Source organism: Salvelinus namaycush, chromosome 30 (assembly GCF_016432855.1).
Source record: "Salvelinus namaycush isolate Seneca chromosome 30, SaNama_1.0, whole genome shotgun sequence".
NCBI classification, from domain to species: Eukaryota; Metazoa; Chordata; class Actinopteri; order Salmoniformes; family Salmonidae; genus Salvelinus; species Salvelinus namaycush.
In genome coordinates, this window is record NC_052336.1 from 2,670,732 (window position 1) to 2,695,597 (window position 24,866).

The 24,866-nt window shown below is 41.6% G+C and overlaps 1 protein-coding gene across 1 annotated transcript in view; it reads right to left on the reverse strand.

The window, feature by feature from the left end:
- Positions 1 to 1,744: 1,744 nt before the first annotated feature.
- Positions 1,745 to 24,866, reverse strand: part of LOC120024764 (ADAMTS-like protein 1) — an 88,022-nt gene continuing 64,900 nt past the window's right edge. The window contains exons 17-24 of the mRNA XM_038969050.1: positions 22,709 to 22,894; positions 20,887 to 21,024; positions 20,424 to 20,702; positions 18,290 to 18,473; positions 6,059 to 6,263; positions 5,373 to 5,476; positions 2,639 to 2,853; positions 1,745 to 2,099 (exon numbers count right to left, since the gene is read on the reverse strand). Of these exons, the coding sequence (XP_038824978.1) occupies positions 1,981 to 2,099; positions 2,639 to 2,853; positions 5,373 to 5,476; positions 6,059 to 6,263; positions 18,290 to 18,473; positions 20,424 to 20,702; positions 20,887 to 21,024; positions 22,709 to 22,894 (1,430 nt within the window). The 3' untranslated portion in view covers positions 1,745 to 1,980. The remainder of the gene's footprint in view (positions 2,100 to 2,638; positions 2,854 to 5,372; positions 5,477 to 6,058; positions 6,264 to 18,289; positions 18,474 to 20,423; positions 20,703 to 20,886; positions 21,025 to 22,708; positions 22,895 to 24,866) is intronic.

The following is a 24,866-nucleotide window of genomic DNA, read 5'->3' on the forward strand; positions in this document are numbered from 1 at the left end:
TGTATGCACTGTACTCTGATCAATATGTTTAAAATGTATGTACACATTGAATGTTAACTGTTATGGCAAATATGCAATATCCAATAAATAATTTTGAAACCGCTTTTCCTCCTCCTGTCTGACTAGTAGGTTCTAATGCAAATGATTTGGTTCAGATTGTTGTTTTCTTATGTCAATGACGTTCCACTACAATCTGACATCCCTTTGCCTTCACACATGTGAATGGTCTTATAGGATTCTGCTTCACACATCCAGACCAGTTCCTACTGCATACTGTATGTACATGTACAGTCAGTGGTGTAAAGTACTTAAGTAAAAATACTTTGAAGTACTACTTAAGTAGTTTTTTTCTGTGTATCTGTACTTTACATGTACTTCACAACATTCCTAAAGAAAATAATGTACGTTTTACTCCATACCATTTCCTTGACACCTAAAAGTACTTAAAAGTTACAATTTGAATGCTTAGCGGGACAGGAAAATGTTACAATACACGCACTTATCAAGAGAACCTCCCTGGTCATCCCTACTATCTCTGATTTGGCAGACTCACTAAACACAAATGCTTAGTTTGTAAATTATGTCTGAGTGTGTTTTTAAATTTAAAAAATAAGAAAATGGTGTCATCTGGTTTGCTTAATATAAGGAACTTGAAATGATTTATACTTTTACTTTTGATACCTAAGTATATTTAAAACCAAATACTTTTATACTTTTACTCAAGTAGTATTTTACTGGATGACTTTCCCTTTTACTTGAGTCATTTTCTATTAAGGTATCTTTACTTTTACTCAAGTATGACATTTCGGTACTTTTCCCACCACTGTGTACAGTACATTCATACATGCACTTGTTATAAATTAAAAACAATAAACACAGGATACCCATAAACCACTGCTTCTATTGGTGTTTTGTTGCTAGAGCATTCTTTCTTTCTGTTCGTCCATTCAGTGCACATTACTGTGGAAAACAATGACAAGGCCATTTAAAGACTGCTCTCTCCTTTAGGAATGGGTTAACAGCACACACTTTACACACACCTTTGCACTCACTTGTTACATGTGTCATTGGGAAAATAGCTAGTATTGGTAAAGTGTTACATTTCTAAGGCCATAAGTCCAGATTTGAAGCTTGCATCAAATTATATTGGTTGGGCCACCTGAAGAATTCCTTCACTCCATATCTGTGCACGCTTGTCTTCACCAAAGGGTCTCCGGCAAACTCCCCTGTGTATCTTTCTCAGTCTAATCAAGTCATTGGGGCATCATTATTGGGAGGAATATCCATTTAGGTTGTGACGAAAAAGTGAGAAAGATTTCCTCAATGTTGTGGTGGTAGTGTCTTTAAAGCAGACTCCAAACAGTCTCAGGCTATGACCAGTCTACCATGTAACATGGTCCCTCCCTCCCTCAATCCAAGCCTCCATCCATCCCTCAATCTATCCCTCCATCCATCCCTCCCTCCCTCAATCCAAGCCTCCATCCATCCCTCCCTCAATCTATCCCTCCATCCATCCATCCATCCCTCCCTCAATCTATCCCTCCATCCATCCATCCCTGTCTCAATCTATCCCTCCATACATCCATCCCTTCCTCAATCTATCCCTCCATCCATCCCTTCCTTCATCTATCCCTCCATCCATCCATCCCTCCCTCAATCTATGCCTCTATCCATCCATCCATCCCTCCCTCAATCCATCCATCCCTCCTTCCGTCCATCCCTCCCTCCCTCAATCCATCCCTCCTTCGTCCATCCCTCCTTCAATCTATCCCTCCATCCATCCATCCATCCATCTATCCCTCCATCCATGATTCCAAGAGTTATGTTGTCCACACTGTGTCTCAACGCTCAGGGGTGACGTTTCCTCTAGGTACAGATCTAGGATCAGCTTTCCCTCCCCATTCCAAGCCTTAACCACTAGTGGAGGAAATGCAAAACTAAACCAAGACCAGCATCTAGGGGCAACTTCCTCCTAGAACACTAGGCGGAGCCATCCTCCTGTAAACAGGACTCACAACACCTCTGCTTGTACATGTCGATGGGGCAAAGCTTTAACCTCTTCACCACGGCACAGTAGTGGGTGGTGTCTTTACATTCACCTACACAGAGACACAGAGACACAGAGACACAGAGACAACATAGAAAGTGTTAAATGCTGAAACTCGACATTTTAGCATAAAATAACATCCATTCTCCCCACAGAAGAACATGGTTATGTCCCAAATGGCACCCTATTTCCTTTATAGTGCACTACTTTGACCAGGGCTCTTATAGGACTCTGGTAAAAAAAAAGTAGTGCACTATATAGGGAATAGAATGCCACTTGGAACGCGTGCCACATTTCCATTAAAAAGTAGCAGAAAGCAAAGGAGTATGGCTTTACGTCAAATTCGGGCTAAAATTCAACATCAGTGTAAATGTCCATATAGATTTGGGTCTGGACTGTTAAAAAGCAGTTTAACAGTTTAAGAAGAGGGTTTGTGCGATTTTACTTGTGCGAAGTCACCGTTTTTGTAATAGGTGTTTTTTTAGTCAAACATATGCCAAGCCACTCCAATGACATATTCCACAGCTTCAGAAGTCAGAGGAAAGGCAGTGAGGGTAATATGGTGTCATGGTAAAAACACTACACACTCACTTCCACAGGTGGTGGCGTTGCAGTGCTGCCAGGTGGCTGGGCGTCTGTGCCAGGTGCAGTGCTGGTCTGCCAGGGTTCTGCCACTCCTGCGGTGGGCACAGTCCACCCTGCGAGACTGAAACCCACTGCCACAGGCTGCCGTGCACGCTCGCCACGGCCCCACGCGCCAGTGCACGTCACACAGCTCCGACGAACAGTTACGCACTGAGACGGGCCTGAGGGAGACAAAGAGAGATAGAGGGAAAGATTTGATTTTATTAGGATCTCCTTTAGCCGGAACCAATGGAGACAGCGAGTCTTACTGGAATCTGACACATAACAAAAAATACATTACAGACAAAAGACTTTACAATTTATATACATACGTGTGTGTGTGTTTTTGTTCAGTTCCACATACATGTCAGTACATACACACAACAAGTAGGTCACATGTCAGTACATACACACAACCAGTAGGTCACATGTCAGTACATACACACAACCAGTAGGTCACATGTCAGTACATACACACAACCAGTAGGTCACATGTCAGTACATACACACAACCAGTAGGTCACATGTCAGTACATACACACAACAAGTAGGTCACATGTCAGTACATACACACAACCAGTAGGTCACATGTCAGTACATACACACAACCAGTAGGTCACATGTCAGTACATACACACAACCAGTAGGTCACATGTCAGTACATACACACAACCAGTAGGTCACATGTCAGTACATACACATAACCAGTAGGTCACATGTCAGTACATACACACAACCAGTAGGTCACATGTCAGTACATACACACAACCAGTAGGTCACGTGTCAGTACATACACACAACCAGTAGGTCACATGTCAGTACATACACATAACCAGTAGGTCACATGTCAGTACATACACACAACCAGTAGGTCACATGTCAGTACATACACACAACCAGTAGGTTACATGTCAGTACATACACACAACCAGTAGGTTACATGTCAGTACATACACACAACCAGTAGGTCACATGTCAGTACATACACATAACCAGTAGGTCACATGTCAGTACATACACACAACCAGTAGGGCACATGTCAGTACATACACATAACCAGTAGATCACATGTCAGTACATACACACAACCAGTAGGTCACATGTCAGTACATACACACAACCAGTAGGTTACATGTCAGTACATACACACAACCAGTAGGTCACATGTCAGTACATACACACAACCAGTAGGTCACATGTCAGTACATACACACAACCAGTAGGTCACATGTCAGTACATACACACAACCAGTAGGTCACATGTCAGTACATACACACAACCAGTAGGTCACATGTCAGTACATACACACAACCAGTAGGTCACGTGTCAGTACATACACACAACCAGTAGGTCACATGTCAGTACATACACACAACCAGTAGGTCACATGTCAGTACATACACACAACCAGTAGGGCACATGTCAGTACATACACACAACCAGTAGGTCACATGTCAGTACATACACATAACCAGTAGGTCACATGTCAGTACATACACATAACCAGTAGGTCACATGTCAGTACATACACACAACCAGTAGGTCACATGTCAGTACATACACACAACCAGTAGGTCACATGTCAGTACATACACACAACCAGTAGGTCACATGTCAGTACATACACACAACCAGTAGGTCACATGTCAGTACATACACACAACCAGTAGGTCACATGGGGGAGAGGCGTTGTGCCGTGAGGTGTTGCTTTATTAGTTTCTTTAAACCAGGTTTGCTGTTCACTTGTACTATATAAGATGGAAGGGAGTTCCATGCAATCATGGCTCTGTATAATACTGTATGTTTCCTTGAATTCATTCTGGATTTGGGGACTGTGAAAAGATCTCTGGTGACATGTCTGGTGGGGTAAGTGTGTGTGTCAGGGCTGTGTGTAAGTTGACTATCCAAACAATAAGGAATGTCCAACAAATTCCTGTTTCTAATAAAAACAAGAAGCAATGCAGTCAGTTATTCCTCAACTCTTAGCTAAGAGAGACTGTCATGCATATTATTGAAGAGCAAAAAATGACGCTCTGTTCTGGGCCAGCTGCAGCTTAACTAGGTCCTTCTTTGCAGCACTTGACTGGACAATAATCAAGATAAGACAAAACTAGAGCCTGCAGGACTTGCTTTGTGGAGTGTGGTGTCAAAAAATATCTTTATCACAGACAAACCTCTCCCCATCTTTACAACCATTAAATCAATATGTTTTGACCATGACAGTTTACAACCTAAGGTAACACCAATTATTTTAGTCTCCTCAACTTGTTCAACAACCACGCTATTCATGACCAGATTCAGCTAAACAAGACAGGAGGAAATTAGAATGTGTGTGTGTGTGTTTGTTTGTGTGTGTGTGTGCATGTGTTTGTGTGTGTGTGTGCATGTGTTTGTGTGTGTGTGTGTGCGTGTGTGTGTGTGTGTGTGTGTGTGTGTGTGTGTGTGTGTGTGTGTGTGTGTGTGTGTGTGTGTGTGTGTTTGTGTGTGTGTGCATGTGTTTGTGTGTACGTGTGTGTGTGTGTGTCACAGGAGGCTGCTGAGGGGAAAACGGCTCATAATAATGGCCGGAACGGCACAAATGGAATGGAAACCACGTGTTTGACGTATTTGATACCATTCCACTGATTCCGCTCCATACATTACCACGAGCCCGTCCTCCCCAATTAAGGTGCCACCAACCTCCTGTGGTTGTCCGTTTACCTTTCTCTGGGGTCACAGTCAGGGTGTGTGGTGCCGTTGACATGTCTACATATCACCGACCTCTTCTGGACTGTGAGGGTGGGACCCAAACATTTCCCAGAGCACTGTGGGCAATGAACATGTTTTCACAATACTAAACAAGAAACGTTTCACAGCCTGACAACTTTATTCAGTAATGTGTTGGTTGGAGTAGATGGAAATTGGCCCTAGACAGTGATCTTGGGTCAGTTTAGCATATCCCCCCACTAAAGGTTAAAGTTGGGGAAGGAGAAGCTGATCCTAGGTCTGCATCTAGAGGAAACTTCATCCCAGAACATCAAGTACACAGTATTCAAACATCAGGCATGTATGTCAATGATAACAAAGGTAATGTTGTGGCAAATAGTTGTGTGTGTGTGTGTCTGTGTGTGTGTGTCTGTGTTTGGTGTGTGTCTGTCTGTGTGTGTGTATCATCTGTGTGTGTGTGTGGTGTGGTGTCTGTGTTGTGTCTGTGTGTGCATGGTGTCTGTATGTGTCTGTGTGTGTCTGTGTGGTCTGTGTGTGCAGGTGTGGGTGCGTCTGTTCGTGTGCATCTGTCCACGAGTGTCTGTTGAGGTGTGTGTCTGTGTGTGTTTGTGCGGATGTGTGTGCGAGTGTGGGGGCAGGTGTGGATGTCTCTGTGTGTGTGTTTGTGCCTGCATCTCTACCTTTCCCCAGGGGCTGGTAACCCAAGCTGGACAGTTGTCGCAGGTACACTCCTGTCTGTCTGCAGGCCGCGTGTTCCCCCCACAGACAGATGGTGCTAGCGTCCTCACCGCTCCCCCCGACTCCACCTGCCCACAGGACACCTGCCGCTGTCTCCAGCCCCGCCCACAGGAAGTGGAACACTTAGACCACACGGATGCTACCCAGCTGGGAGAGAACAATCAATCAATCAAATAACATTGATTATATGAATCCCTTTTTACATCAGTACTTGTCACAACGTGCTTTACAGTTACCTGACCTAAACCTCTACAGAGCAAGCAAAGCAGAAGGAAAAGTCAAAACATATTGGCTGGGAAAAACTCCCTAGAAGGAAGAAACCTAGAGAGGAACCAGGTTCAGGGGGAAGGAAGGAATAAAACTACCCATGTAGTGTTAGATCCTGGCTAGCCTCTTTGTTCCGCGGGCAGAACTCAATGTTCTGCCCGGGGATTTCAGTGGGTAGGGCAGGCTGGGGTATGTTGAGCCAAAGGGGTAAGTTGAGCTACTCTTGTTTCTAGGAAACTATACACAAAATATATAATTTAACCGAACATTTAGGAAGAGGTCATAATTTCATGGAGTCTATGAAGGAAGAAACCACATGGAAAAAGTGGTAAACAAGTTAGGTCCCAAAAATTATTTTTATGATGCTTGTATCTAAACTAAAGTAGATCATTTAAAGATTGTTCTATACATCAGTTGGGCTCTGTATAAGCTTCAGTATGAGGTCCTAAACCCAGCATGAAAGTGCATCCTTGGATCTGTGTGGGCTAATATAGTAAAAATGTTTGCCTTGGGGTAAGTTGAGCCAATGGCAAGTTAAGCAAATGTACGTGTTTTCTTCCTAGGTGTAATGCAAAGCATTATCGCTGGGATATGAGGTAACAACAGGGCCTGGCCTGTGTTAAAAGGGTACAGTGTTTGTTAGGTGTTAAGCCTGTGTTAAAAGGGTACAGTGTTTGTTAGGTTTTAAGCCTGTGTTAAAAGGGTACAGTGTTTGTTAGGTGTTAAGCCTGTGTTAAAAGGGTACAGTGTTTGTTAGGTGTTAAGCCTGTGTTAAAAGGGTACAGTGTTTGTTAGGTGTTAAGCCTGTGTTAAAAGGGTACAGTGTTTGTTAGGTGTTAAGCCTGTGTTAAAAGGGTACAGTGTTTGTTAGGTGTTAAGCCTGTGTTAAAAGGGTACAGTGTTTGTTAGGTGTTAAGCCTGTGTTAAAAGGGTACAGTGTTTGTTAGGTTTTAAGCCTGTGTTAAAAGATGCTTAAAATGATTAAAAGACAAAAAGCGATTGTGCCTGTGTTGAATTGTATTTGGGAAATAAAGATCAACATGGTTTTAAAATAGGTAGTAGTGATATTTCATTCAGTACAGAAATATGTAGGTGGCTTAACTTAGTTTTTTTCAATTGCTAAGATGCATTGGTCAACTGAAGTCACATTGTCAAAACTCTTCACACAGTCAGTGAAACAGAAGTGTTGGTGGACCAAACTGTGAATCCTTTTTCATTGCTTTCACACAAAATGCATTCAATGACCACATTCTCCGAAATCCATGAACTCTTTTCTCATTCATACTCCACCACCTGCAAAACTCTATATTTGCAGCACTTGTTTTTCAAATCCTAACACACTGTTTCCAAAACTGTTAAAAACACATTCAAAACAGAATGATGGCAAATTGTCTGCAGTAACCAGATTGAAACACAGAAAATCTCATCAGAATATTTAATCATTCCAAACACAGCTGATTGCAATTTAATCTGAAAGCCTACTCAGGTGTGTTGTTTTGAGTCTCGTGACCAAACAGGGTACAGACACAGCTATGCATAATGTAAAGTACTGTACAACTGTGGATTTATTGTATTTCAGAGAGTAATGGAGATGGAAGTCAGGCAAACTGCACATACATTCATCTTTGTGGATGAAGCTGGATTCAACCTGTCAAAAACACACCGCAGGGGAAGAAATGTGATTGGACAGAGAGCAACCGTGGATGTCCCAGGCCAGAGAGGAGCTAACGTCACAATGTGTGCAGCACTGTCCAATGATGGTTTGCTGTTACACAAACCACTCACTGCCCCCTACAATACAGAGAGGCTCATTTATTTTCTGGATGACCTGCATAATCGACTCGTGCCAGCGGAGGAGAGAGGGGCAAGAAACTCCCCTACCTTCGTTGCTGTGTGGGATAATGTGGCATTGCACCACTCTGCTGCAGTCGCAGACTGGTTTGCTGCACATCCCAGGATGTCAGTACTATTTCTGCCTCCATACTCCCCCTTCCTAAACCCCATAGAGGAGTTTTTCTCTGTGTAGAGGTGGAAGGTTTATGACCACCATCCACATGACCAGATGTCCTTACTGGATGCCATGAATGCGGGGTGTGGAGACACTTCTCCTGAAGACTGCCAGGGTTGGATTAGACATTCCAGAAGATACTTTCCAAGATGCATCGCCAGAGAAGACATACGATGTGATGTTGATGAGAACTTGTGGCCAAATGCAGGAGAGGGGTAGAACTAGAACCCTCACAGTACTGTACAGTATGAGTGATTATACTATACATGTTGATGAGAACTAGAACCCTCACAGTACTGTACAGTATGAGTGATTATACTACATGTTGATGAGAACTAGAACCCTCACAGTACTGTACAGTATGAGTTATTATACTACATATTGATGAGAACTAGAACCCTCACAGTACTGTACAGTATGAGTGATTATACTACATGTTGATGAGAACTAGAACCCTCACAGTACTGTACAGTATGAGTGATTATACTATACATGTTGATGAGAACTAGAACCCTCACAGTACTGTACAGTATGAGTGTTATACTATACATGTTGATGATAACTAGAACCCTCACAGTACTGTACAGTATGAGTGATTATACTACATGTTGATGAGAACTAGAACCCTCACAGTACTGTACAGTATGAGTTATTATACTACATATTGATGAGAACTAGAACCCTCACAGTACTGTACAGTATGAGTGATTATACTACATGTTGATGAGAACTAGAACCCTCACAGTACTGTACAGTATGAGTTATTATACTACATATTGATGAGAACTAGAACCCTCACAGTACTGTACAGTATGAGTGATTATACTACATGTTGATGAGAACTAGAACCCTCACAGTACTGTACAGTATGAGTGATTATACTATACATGTTGATGAGAACTAGAACCCTCACAGTACTGTACAGTATGAGTGTTATACTATACATGTTGATGATAACTAGAACCCTCACAGTACTGTACAGTATGAGTGATTATACTACATGTTGATGAGAACTGGAACCCTCACAGTACTGTACAGTTTGAGTGATTATACTATACATGTTGATGAGAACTAGAACCCTCACAGTACTGTACAGTATGAGTGATTATACTATACATGTTGATGAGAACTAGAACCCTCACAGTACTGTACAGTATGAGTGATTATACTATACATGTTGATGAGAACTAGAACCCTCACAGTACTGTACAGTATGAGTGATTATACTATACATGTTGATGAGAACTAGAACCCTCACAGTACTGTACAGTATGAGTGATTATACTATACATGTTGATGAGAACTAGAACCCTCACAGTACTGTACAGTATGAGTGATTATACTATACATGTTGATGAGAACTAGAACCCTCACAGTACTGTACAGTATGAGTGATTATACTATACATGTTGATGAGAACTAGAACCCTCACAGTACTGTACAGTATGAGTGATTATACTATACATGTTGATGAGAACTAGAACCCTCACAGTACTGTACAGTATGAGTGATTATACTATACATGTTGATGAGAACTAGAACCCTCACAGTACTGTACAGTATGAGTGATTATACTATACATGTTGATGAGAACTAGAACCCTCACAGTACTGTACAGTATGAGTGATTATACTATACATGTTGATGAGAACTAGAACCCTCACAGTACTGTACAGTATGAGTGATTATACTATACATGTTGATGAGAACTAGAACCCTCACAGTACTGTACAGTATGAGTGATTATACTATACATGTTGATGAGAACTAGAACCCTCACAGTTCTGTACAGTATGAGTGATTATACTATACATGTTGATGAGAACTAGAACCCTCACAGTACTGTACAGTATGAGTGATTATACTATACATGTTGATGAGAACTAGAACCCCCACAGTACTGTACAGTATGAGTGATTATACTATACATGTTGATGAGAACTAGAACCCTCACAGTACTGTACAGTATGAGTGATTATACTATACATGTTGATGAGAACTAGAACCCTCACAGTACTGTACAGTATGAGTGATTATACTATACATGTTGATGAGAACTAGAACCCTCACAGTACTGTACAGTATGAGTGATTATACTATACATGTTGATGAGAACTAGAACCCTCACAGTACTGTACAGCATGAGTGTTATATTATACATGTTGATGAACTAGAACCCTCACAGTACTGTACAGTATGAGTGTTATATTATACATGTTGATGAACTAGAACCCTCACAGTACTGTACAGTATGAGTGTTATATTATACATGTTGATGAACTAGAACCCTCACAGTACTGTACAGTATGAGTGATTATACTATACATGTTGATGAGAACTAGAACCCTCACAGTTCTGTACAGTATGAGCGATTATACTATACATGTTGATGAGAACTAGAACCCTCACAGTACTGTACAGTATGAGTGATTATACTATACATGTTGATGAGAACTAGAACCCCTACAGTACTGTACAGTATGAGTGATTATACTATACATGTTGATGAGAACTAGAACCCTCACAGTACTGTACAGTATGAGTGATTATACTATACATGTTGATGAGAACTAGAACCTTCACAGTACTGTACAGTATGAGTGATTATACTATACATGTTGATGAGAACTAGAACCCTCACAGTACTGTACAGTATGAGTGATTATACTATACATGTTGATGAGAACTAGAACCCTCACAGTACTGTACAGTATGAGTGATTATACTATACATGTTGATGAGAACTAGAACCCTCACAGTACTGTACAGTATGAGTGTTATATTATACATGTTGATGAACTAGAACCCTCACAGTACTATACAGTATGAGTGTTATATTATACATGTTGATGAACTAGAACCCTCACAGTACTGTACAGTATGAGTGTTATATTATACATGTTGATGAACTAGAACCCTCACAGTACTGTACAGTATGAGTGATTATACTACATGTTGATGAGAACTAGAACCCTCACAGTTCTGTACAGTATGAGTGATTATACTATACATGTTGATGAGAACTAGAACCCTCACAGTACTGTACATTATGAGTGATTATACTATACATATTGATGAGAACTAGAACCCTCACAGTACTGTACAGTATGAGTGATTATACTACATGTTGATGAGAACTAGAACCCTCACAGTACTGTACAGTATGAGTGATTATACTATACATGTTGATGAGAACTAGAACCCTCACAGTACTGTACAGTATGAGTGATTATACTATACATGTTGATGAGAACTAGAACCCTCACAGTTCTGTACAGTATGAGTGATTATACTATACATGTTGATGAGAACTAGAACCCTCACAGTACTGTACAGTATGAGTGATTATACTATACATATTGATGAGAACTAGAACCCTCACAGTACTGTACAGTATGAGTGATTATACTACATGTTGATGAGAACTAGACCCCTCACAGTACTGTACAGTATGAGTGATTATACTATACATGTTGATGAGAACTAGAACCCTCACAGTACTGTACAGTATGAGTGATTATACTACATGTTGATGAGAACTAGAACCCTCACAGTACTGTACAGTATGAGTTATTATACATGTTGATGAGAACTAGAACCCTCACAGTACTGTACAGTATGAGTGATTATACTACATGTTGATGAGAACTAGAACCCTCACAGGACTGTACAGTATGAGTGATTATACTACATGTTGATGAGAACTAGAACCCTCACAGTACTGTACAGTATGAGTGATTATACTACATGTTGATGAGAACTAGAACTCTCACAGTACTGTACAGTATGAGTGATTATACTACATGTTGATGAGAACCAGAACCCTCACAGTACTGTACAGTATGAGTGATTATACTACATGTTGATGAGAACTAGAACCCTCACAGTACTGTACAGTATGAGTGATTATACTATACATGTTGATGAGAACTAGAACCCTCACAGTACTGTACAGTATGAGTGATTATACTATACATGTTGATGAGAACTAGAACCCTCACAGTACTGTACAGTATGAGTGATTATACTACATGTTGATGAGAACTAGAACCCTCACAGTACTGTACAGTATGAGTGATTATACTACATGTTGATGAGAACTAGAACCCTCACAGTACTGTACAGTATGAGTGATTATACTATACATGTTGATGAGAACTAGAACCCTCACAGTACTGTACAGTATGAGTGATTATACTACATGTTGATGAGAACTAGAACCCTCACAGTACTGTACAGTATGAGTGGTTATACTATACATGTTGATGAGAACTAGAAGCCTCACAGTACTGTACAGTATGAGTGATTATACTATACATGTTGATGAGAACTAGAACCCTCACAGTACTGTACAGTATGAGTGATTATACTACATGTTGATGAGAACTAGAACCCTCACAGTACTGTACAGTATGAGTTATTATACTACATATTGATGAGAACTAGAACCCTCACAGTACTGTACAGTATGAGTGATTATACTACATGTTGATGAGAACTAGAACCCTCACAGTACTGTACAGTATGAGTGATTATACTATACATGTTGATGAGAACTAGAACCCTCACAGTACTGTACAGTATGAGTGATTATACTATACATGTTGATGAGAACTAGAACCCTCACAGTACTGTACAGTATGAGTGATTATACTACATGTTGATGAGAACTAGAACCCTCACAGTACTGTACAGTATGAGTGATTATACATGTTGATGATAACTAGAACCCTCACAGTACTGTACAGTATGAGTGATTATACTACATGTTGATGAGAACTAGAACCCTCACAGTACTGTACAGTATGAGTGATTATACTATACATGTTGATGAGAACTAGAACCCTCACAGTACTGTACAGTATGAGTGATTATACTATACATGTTGATGAGAACTAGAACCCTCACAGTACTGTACAGTATGAGTGATTATACTACATGTTGATGAGAACTAGAACCCTCACAGTACTGTACAGTATGAGTGATTATACTATACATGTTGATGAGAACTAGAACCCTCACAGTACTGTACAGTGAGTGATTATACTATACATGTTGATGAGAACTAGAACCCTCACAGTACTGTACAGTATGAGTGATTATACTACATGTTGATGAGAACTAGAACCCTCACAGTACTGTACAGTATGAGTGATTATACTATACATGTTGATGAGAACTAGAACCCTCACAGTACTGTACAGTATGAGTGATTATACTATACATGTTGATGAGAACTAGAACCCTCACAGTACTGTACAGTATGAGTGATTATACTATACATGTTGATGAGAACTAGAACCCTCACAGTACTGTACAGTATGAGTGATTATACTATACATGTTGATGAGAACTAGAACCCTCACAGTACTGTACAGCATGAGTGTTATATTATACATGTTGATGAACTAGAACCCTCACAGTACTATACAGTATGAGTGTTATATTATACATGTTGATGAACTAGAACCCTCACAGTACTGTACAGTATGAGTGTTATATTATACATGTTGATGAACTAGAACCCTCACAGTACTGTACAGTATGAGTGATTATACTATACATGTTGATGAGAACTAGAACCCTCACAGTTCTGTACAGTATGAGTGATTATACTATACATGTTGATGAGAACTAGAACCCTCACAGTACTGTACAGTATGAGTGATTATACTATACATGTTGATGAGAACTAGAACCCCTAAAGTATTGTACAGTATGAGTGATTATACTATACATGTTGATGAGAACTAGAACCCTCACAGTACTGTACAGTATGAGTGATTATACTATACATGTTGATGAGAACTAGAACCTTCACAGTACTGTACAGTATGAGTGATTATACTATACATGTTGATGAGAACTAGAACCCTCACAGTACTGTACAGTATGAGTGATTATACTATACATGTTGATGAGAACTAGAACCCTCACAGTACTGTACAGTATGAGTGATTATACTATACATGTTGATGAGAACTAGAACCCTCACAGTACTGTACAGTATGAGTGTTATATTATACATGTTGATGAACTAGAACCCTCACAGTACTATACAGTATGAGTGTTATATTATACATGTTGATGAACTAGAACCCTCACAGTACTGTACAGTATGAGTGTTATATTATACATGTTGATGAACTAGAACCCTCACAGTACTGTACAGTATGAGTGATTATACTACATGTTGATGAGAACTAGAACCCTCACAGTTCTGTACAGTATGAGTGATTATACTATACATGTTGATGAGAACTAGAACCCTCACAGTACTGTACATTATGAGTGATTATACTATACATATTGATGAGAACTAGAACCCTCACAGTACTGTACAGTATGAGTGATTATACTACATGTTGATGAGAACTAGAACCCTCACAGTACTGTACAGTATGAGTGATTATACTATACATGTTGATGAGAACTAGAACCCTCACAGTACTGTACAGTATGAGTGATTATACTATACATGTTGATGAGAACTAGAACCCTCACAGTTCTGTACAGTATGAGTGATTATACTATACATGTTGATGAGAACTAGAACCCTCACAGTACTGTACAGTATGAGTGATTATACTATACATATTGATGAGAACTAGAACCCTCACAGTACTGTACAGTATGAGTGATTATACTACATGTTGATGAGAACTAGACCCCTCACAGTACTGTACAGTATGAGTGATTATACTATACATGTTGATGAGAACTAGAACCCTCACAGTACTGTACAGTATGAGTGATTATACTACATGTTGATGAGAACTAGAACCCTCACAGTACTGTACAGTATGAGTTATTATACATGTTGATGAGAACTAGAACCCTCACAGTACTGTACAGTATGAGTGATTATACTACATGTTGATGAGAACTAGAACCCTCACAGGACTGTACAGTATGAGTGATTATACTACATGTTGATGAGAACTAGAACCCTCACAGTACTGTACAGTATGAGTGATTATACTACATGTTGATGAGAACTAGAACTCTCACAGTACTGTACAGTATGAGTGATTATACTACATGTTGATGAGAACCAGAACCCTCACAGTACTGTACAGTATGAGTGATTATACTACATGTTGATGAGAACTAGAACCCTCACAGTACTGTACAGTATGAGTGATTATACTATACATGTTGATGAGAACTAGAACCCTCACAGTACTGTACAGTATGAGTGATTATACTATACATGTTGATGAGAACTAGAACCCTCACAGTACTGTACAGTATGAGTGATTATACTACATGTTGATGAGAACTAGAACCCTCACAGTACTGTACAGTATGAGTGATTATACTACATGTTGATGAGAACTAGAACCCTCACAGTACTGTACAGTATGAGTGATTATACTATACATGTTGATGAGAACTAGAACCCTCACAGTACTGTACAGTATGAGTGATTATACTACATGTTGATGAGAACTAGAACCCTCACAGTACTGTACAGTATGAGTGGTTATACTATACATGTTGATGAGAACTAGAACCCTCACAGTACTGTACAGTATGAGTGATTATACTATACATGTTGATGAGAACTAGAACCCTCACAGTACTGTACAGTATGAGTGATTATACTACATGTTGATGAGAACTAGAACCCTCACAGTACTGTACAGTATGAGTTATTATACTACATGTTGATGAGAACTAGAACCCTCACAGTACTGTACAGTATGAGTGATTATACTACATGTTGATGAGAACTAGAACCCTCACAGTACTGTACAGTATGAGTGATTATACTATACATGTTGATGAGAACTAGAACCCTCACAGTACTGTACAGTATGAGTGATTATACTATACATGTTGATGAGAACTAGAACCCTCACAGTACTGTACAGTATGAGTGATTATACTACATGTTGATGAGAACTAGAACCCTCACAGTACTGTACAGTATGAGTGATTATACTACATGTTGATGATAACTAGAACCCTCACAGTACTGTACAGTATGAGTGATTATACTACATGTTGATGAGAACTAGAACCCTCACAGTACTGTACAGTATGAGTGATTATACTATACATGTTGATGAGAACTAGAACCCTCACAGTACTGTACAGTATGAGTGATTATACTACATGTTGATGAGAACTAGAACCCTCACAGTACTGTACAGTATGAGTGATTATACTACATGTTGATGAGAACTAGAACCCTCACAGTACTGTACAGTATGAGTGATTATACTACATGTTGATGAGAACTAGAACCCTCACAGTACTGTACAGTGAGTGATTATACTATACATGTTGATGAGAACTAGAACCCTCACAGTACTGTACAGTATGAGTGATTATACTACATGTTGATGAGAACTAGAACCCTCACAGTACTGTACAGTATGAGTGATTATACTATACATGTTGATGAGAACTAGAACCCTCACAGTACTGTACAGTATGAGTGATTATACTATACATGTTGATGAGAACTAGAACCCTCACAGTACTGTACAGTATGAGTGATTATACTATACATGTTGATGAGAACTAGAACCCTCACAGTACTGTACAGTATGAGTGATTATACTATACATGTTGATGAGAACTAGAACCCTCACAGTACTGTACAGTATGAGTGATTATACTATACATGTTGATGAGAACTAGAACCCTCACAGTACTGTACAGTATGAGTGATTATACTATACATATTGATTATGTTTTTTTGTTGTAATTATTATTGCAGCCCTGGAATTTCAGGAATTCGTTTTTTGTTTAAACTTTTTATTTTTCACAAGTAAATTACTATATGCAAATACATAGAAAAAAATAAAGGCTATTGAAGCAAATTGCTGCATTTCTGTTTCATTCTTTAGTACATTCTATACTTTAGTACAGTCAATAAAGTGAAAATGTGTTATTCTATAATGAAATACTGATTTATGTGAAAATTCATTCAAACTTCAAAGAGAAAAGTTAATCGTTTATGTAATGCTCCCTGTTGTTAGTGTTTTGTAGGTCAGTGTGTTATGAGTGACAACGTATGCTTTCTGACTGAGAACTGTTGCCAGTGTTATGGTCGAACTAGCTTATTTTGAGACACGTATGAAGTCTTTTGGTGGTTTGAGTGAGTTTTGGAGGTGAGATGAACTGTTTGGCCAAGATGCATGTTGGTAATGCAGACTGTGTGAAGAGTTTTGAAAAAGTGGCTTCAGTATTGACCGATGCTTGTTAGCAATTGAAAAAAAACTGTAATATTCTGCAATATATTTAGATATCTTTGTTAGAAAGAATACTATATTTCCCTTGACAGGGTGATACTGAATGTTAAAAATGTCTCAACTTATCCCACTCCCCCCTATTGACTGCTACAGTACAAGGAAAAACAATGAAACCTCAACACTTGGACCTGAACGTGATTCATGTATATTGGTCTTGGACAGTTGCTGACATAAAGCAGTAGAAGAAGGAGACTAAATAAGGAGCTATAGCCTACATCCCAAATGGACCCCTATTCCCTATAATGTATATAGTGCACTACCTTTGACCAGGGCCCATAAGGATGCCCATAGGGATCTGTTTAAAAGAAGTGCACTATACAAGGACATTTAGGACACAGCTATAGTAGACAAGACTCTTCATGACAGTGGCTCATGAAGCTGAATGACCTATTTCCCTGTAGATTTTTCCTCAGGGGTCAGTGAAACCAACGCATCTGTTTTACCTAGAAAAGCAGATGTATTTGGTGTGTGTGTGTGTGTGTGTGCTTGCGTGTTGTATGTGTCTGAGAGAGAGTGTGTGTGTGTGTGTGTGTGTGTGAGAGAGTGTGTGTGTGGTTTGTGTGTGTGTCTGAGAGAGTGTGTGTGTGCGTGCTTGCGTGTGTGTCAGAGAGTGTGTGTGTGTGTGTGTGTACCTGGGGGGGCAGTCATGCAGGTTGCAGGCCAGCTGTGAGGAGACAGGTCTGTCTAGGTGGTGACACATGGAGGGTGTGACCTCACGTCCCTCTGGCGTGACACAGCGGACCCTCCGCGTCCTCGTCCCCCGGTCCCCACACGAGGCGCTGCATGCCGTCCAGTCCCCAAGACGCCACGCAAACTCTGGAGACACACGCATGCACACACACACGTTATTGAGCCGAAACAAACCCCACAGCACGCACGCTCACGCACGCTCACGCACACACAAACACAATATGTTATAAACACCACAGCAGTACTAGCCAGAAACACATTACACAGCACTACAGAACACACACCCACCACCACACCCACTGACCCACCCACCAGCACACCCACTGACCCACCCACCACCACACCCACTGACCCACCCACCCACCACCACACCCACCACCACACCCACTGACCAGCCCACCCACCACCACACCCACTGACCCACCCACCCACCACCACACCCACTGACCCACCCACCCACCCACCACCACACCCACTGACCCACCCACTGACCCACCCACCCACCACCACACCCACTGACCAGCCCACCCTCCACCACACCCACCGACCCACCCACCACCACCACACCCACCACCACACCCACTGACCCACCCACCACCACACCCACTGACCCACCCACCACCACACCCACCACCCCACCCACCACCACACCTCACTGACCCACCCACCGCCACACCCACCGCCAGACCCACCACCACACCCCACTGACCCACCCACCGCCACACCCACCGCCAGACCCACCACCACACCCACTGACCCACCCACTAGTACATCCACTGACCCACTCACCACCACACCCACTGACCCACCCACTAGTACATCCACTGACCCACCCACCACCACACTCACCACCACACTCACTGACCCATCGACACCAAGTAAAGCAAACCAAATCCTCATTACCCAGTTTGACTTCATACCACAGCATAGCAGTAAAACAAACTATGGTTTGGCCAACACTGGGCCTATCATTTTCATTCAATAATATCACATTACTGTCATTCAAATACTTCCCATTACGACGAATAAAAGGTTGAGGCACAGCTAGCTACAGTACACTGCAGGCCTGTCCCAAATGGCACCCTATTCCCTACATAGTGCACTACTTTTGACCAGGGCCTACACGTAGTAGTGCACTATGGAAAAGGGTGCCATTTGGGACGTAACCTGGGGCTGCTGCATATTTTGAGTCTACTGATAATTGTCCCAGCCCTCTGCCTAAGCTCTTCCAGAGCCCACTAACGCTCCGGTTCAGGACACAGAAAGGACAGAAGGGAACTTTAACTAGAAACAGCATGGGGTCCAAGAGGTTTTGGCACAGCTTAAAACGATACAGGGTTTAGGGCTTAAGTTCACTACCATGCCTGAGACATTGCTTGTATTGACCTGCCGGATTCTTTCTTTCTCTCTCTCTCTCTCTCTCTGTCTCCCTCTCTCTCTGTCTCCCTCTCCCTCTCTCTCTCCATACTCCTCCACTTCCCTCATGTCTGAATTATAAAAATTCTTCAGAGGAAAGATATGTTCTGATGACTGTGAGTGGTACAAATTCCCATGTTAATTGGGGTCTGGTGATAGCTAACAGCTGTATCCACAGAGAGGCTGAGATTGTGTTCCAAATGACACAATATTCCCTACATAGTGCACCACTTTTGCACTATGTATCCATAGTGCTCTGGCCAAAAGTAGTGCACTATGTAGGAAATAGGGTGCCATTTGGGACAAAGGCTGAAAGTGAGGTTGGACCTGACAGCACAATAGCCATCATGTGTGTGTTTGATCCAGTTAAGAACAGGACATAAGGGGAGGGAGAAGGGAGACTTAATGGAGCTCTACAAAGGGAATGGGTTGATTTGTACAATAAGAGCATTAGAAGCCAGGGAATACACACATCAGCTAAGACACACGCGTCAGTTCAGTGTAACATCGGACTGCACACATACCTGGAATTACAATGAAGTACATGGAACGTTATGAGAACTTTGTGGAGTGGGTCTCATTAAATGTTATAAATTATGGCCAGCAGAAAGTTGTGCGTAAACCACACGCACACACACACACACACACACACACACACACCTTCAGCATGGACGTGGATCCAAGCGGACAGCAGCTGTGTGTTGTTGTGGATGGGGGTCTGGCACCGGTAGTGTCCGGAGAACCTTCCCTGCACCGTGTTCACCTCCAGAACACGACCTCCCATCAGTATACGGTACTGAAGACCCTGACCCTGATCCTGCCCAGGACCCAGCCTCTTTCCTGGGGCAAGGTCTGGTCCGGTCCAGGTGGACTCCTTCAGAGTGTGGTTCTGGTAGTCCCAACGGACAGGCCCTCTATGGTCTGGAACCACTGGGCATCCTGGAAGGAGAGAGGGAGGCCATTGGTCATTATGATAATGCTTGAGGCAGTGTGTGTGTGTGTGTGTGTGTGTGTGTGTGTGTGTGTGTGTGTGTGTGTGTGTGTGTGTGTGTGTGTGTGTGTGTGTGTGTGTGTGTGTGTGTGTGTGCATTCATTCATACTTGTGTAAGTGTGTGTGCAGTACCTATGCGTAGGATGTCTCCAGGTCTGATGGTCACAGTGGTTCCCATGCGTGAAGCCATGAGGACTCTCCTCCTGCTCAGCTCCTTGAACTGCTGGGACATTGTAGAACCTCTGCCCGGAGCTGGGTCTGGAGCTGGACCTGTCAATCAATCCATCAATCAATTAATAAATCTATCCGTCAATCAATCATTCACTGGGGCAAGAAAAGTGAAACCACAGTCAAATCTAAACAAAATGGCAGAATGTTTCTGTCCTCCTCCCCTACCATGTTCTAACTAGGGCCTTCAGGACAGGCTTCAAGTGTTGTCATAGTTTGATTAATCCCTCGTCTCATTTCTGTATTAGTCCTGGTAAGATTCAACATATCATCATGGTGTATGGAGGTGTACAGTAGGTTATCATTGTTGTATGGAGGTTTACAGTAGGTTATCATCATGCTGTATGGAGGTTTACAGTAAGATAGCATCACATTGTATGGAGATTTACAGTAGGTTGTCATCATGTTGTTTGGAGGTTTACAGTAAGATAACATCACATTGTATGGAGGATTACAGTAGGTTGGCATCATGTTGTTTGGAGGTTTACAGTAAGATAACATCACATTGTATGGAAGTTTACAGTAGGTTGTCATCATGTTGTTTGGAGGTTTACAGTAAGATAACATCACATTGTATGGGGGTTTACAGTAGGTTATCATCACATTGCATGGATGTTTACAGTAGGTTATCATCATGTTGTATTGAGGTTTACAGTAAGATAACATCACATTGTATGTATGTTTACAGGAGGTTGTCATCATGTTGTTTGGAGGTTTACAGTATGATAACATCACATTGTATGGAGATTTACAGTAGGTTATCATCACGTTGCATGGATGTTTACAGTAGGTTATCATCATGCTGTATGGAGGTTTACAGTAAGATAACATCACATTGTATGGAGGTTTACAGTAGGTTGTCATCATATTGTTTGGAGGTTTACAGTAAGATAACATCACATTGTATGGAGGTTTACAGTAGGTTGTCATCATGTTGTTTGGAGGTTTACAGTAAGATAACATCACATTGTATGGAGGTTTACAGTAGGTTGTCATCATGTTGTTTGGAGGTTTACAGTAAGATAACATCACATTGTATGGATGTTTACAGTAGGTTATCATCATGTTGTATGGGGGTTTACAGTAAGATAACATCACATTGTATGGTGGTTTACAGTAGGTTGTCATCATGTTGTTTGGAGGTTTACAGTAGGTTATCATCACATTGTATGGAGGTTTACAGTAGGTTATCATCATGTTGTGTGGAGGTTTACAGTAGGTTCGGATATGTTCCAGAGTAATAGACATCATGTAAGAGGAGAAATGTAGACCATGGTCGGTACAGAATACAGAGCATGTTTAGTGAATGTCTGAGTGTTAGACAAATATTGCAGGGTAATCGTTCTTGGACCACCCTGGTTTGGTCAGGGCAGCATGTGTGTGTGTGTGTGTGTGTGTGTGTGTGTGTGTGTGTGTGTGTGTGTGTGTGTGTGTGTGTGTGTGTGTGTGTGTGTGTGTGTGTGTGTGTGTGTGTGTGTGTGTGTGTGTGTGTGTGTGAGTGTGTGTGTGCATGCCACAATGAGGTGTGATTAACATTTAGGAGGAGATGGATTTTACCACCCTGATAGCTAGTACAGCGCCAGCCCTATACCTCAGCTGTGTGTGCGTGCGTGTGGGCTGCCACAGCACTTGTGTGTAAATCTGTGTATACACTACGCACGCTTGTGTGTGTGTGTATGTACGCTCGTGTGTGTATATGCACTCTCACATGTGTGTGTGAACCCACCGGTGACATGGAGAACAGTGGAAGCGGTGGATTTTCCTATGGGGTTGGCAGCCACGCAGGAGTAGGTGCCTTGGCTCTGGAGAGTGACGTTTTGGAGCCACAGAGAACCAGAGGGCAGGGGTACTGCCACGCTGACATCTAACACACCCTCCTTCCTCTGCCAAGTTACTGTAGGCTGAGGCACACCTGGTAGAGAGAGAGAGAGAGAGAGAGAGAGAGAGAGAGAGAGAGAGAGAGAGAGAGAGAGAGAGAGAGAGAGAGAGAGAGAGAGAGAGAGAGAGAGAGAGAGAGAGAGAGAGAGAGAGAGAGAGAGAGAGAGAGAGAGAGAGCACTAGTGTAAGAGACACAAGACTGAGGATAACTGATTCAGACATCCCACAAATCACAGAATACTTAACTTTAAACAAATAGAAAAACACACATAGAATGTCCAACATAGATGAACGCCCTGATGACAGAGAGACTGATTAGACTACTTGAGACAAATTTGAGACAAATCAGAGCACTGGATGCCAATCCTTACGTCTTGACCACTCCCTTCAGACACACACATACAGTATAGTCCCAAATGGCACCCTATTCCTTATGCAGTGCAATATTTCCGTATGGGCCCTGGTCAAAATGAGTGCACTATATAGAGAATCGGTTACTGTTTGGGACGCAGCCCTGAACAGCATGTGCCTATTGGCTTGTACTTGGCTACAGTTATTCAAACATATTGCTATTGGGTCTGAGCAGCCACAGCCAGACTGTTACTAGACAAGCTCATTCTGTTTTGTCCCACATAGTCAATCTATGAATCAGGGATGGGGGTCAATTCCATTTCAATGGCGAAGGTGCATAAAGATGGAGGAATTCAGATATGAAGTCATTGTTTTTAGCACTATCCAGAGAGTTCTTAAACTACGGCGCGCGACATGGTCCAATGTGCCAGTAAATCAGCACAATCTACTTGTTTTGTTTTTTCTAACTGCCCCCATCTTTGGAGCTAGAACTGGGATCATGTATACTGTGCCAATGCCAATACAAAACATGTGCAATGGAAAGCATTGAACAATACGGCGAACTTAGCAAATTAGGCATTTGTGGGAAGTACATGGAGGCCGCCATCTTCATGCTTTAGGAATATGGGCTTCCTATAGCATAAAGATGGGCTCATTGTAATGGCTTTAATGGAATTTCCATATATTTGATGTGTTTGATACCGTTCCATTTATTCCATTCAAGCCATTACTATGAGCCCGTCCTCCTATAGCTCCTCCCACCAGCCTCCACTGAGCAGTACCCCATATCTGCTCCTGTGACCTCTTCTGGTTCATGTGTTGAGAATGGTCTCTACCACAGGAGGGTGCTGTTGTATCACCTCCATTCAACTAACTAACCAATACCACTTACCAACTGTCATTTATGTGATAATGCCTGAGAAGCCGGTGTTTGCAGGATATATTGGCAGGATATATTTCTAGTCTAAAAGAAAGGGCAGATATTGTCTACATGCTTTTTTACAGTAGAGATAGAGTCTATAAATTGCCTGGCTGGGCTGATAAGACAGTGGACTGTGCAGTGAGTTTGAACAGTAAATAGACATTTCAACGTCATAGCCTTAGCCGGTGGTAATTTGTGGAATAGACACTTGCTGGAATGCTGTTTTAACCAATCAGCATCCAGGATTAGACCCACGTGTTGTATAATTATCAGCATAAATAAACATATAATGTGGAAATTGAGCAAGTTGAGATGACAAAACTGCTTGGAGTTACCCTAGATTGTAAACTGTCATGGTCAAAACATATTGATGCAGTAGTAGCTAAGATGGGGAGAAGTCTGTTTATAATAAAGCGCTGCTCTGCATTCTTAACAGCACTATCAACAAGGTAGGTCCTACAGGCCCTAGTTTTGTCGCACCTTGACCACTGTTCAGTCGTGTGGTCAGGTGCCACAAAAAATAACTTTGGAAAATTGCAATTGGCTCAGAACAGGGCAGCACGGCTGGCCCTTGGATGTACACAGAGAGCTAATGTTAATAATATGCATGTTAATCTCTCCTGGCTGAAAGCGGAGGAGAGATTGACTTCATCACTACTTTTATTTATTTATTTTGAATGCACCGAGCTGTCTGTTTGAAATACTGGCACACAGCTCAGACACCCATGCATAC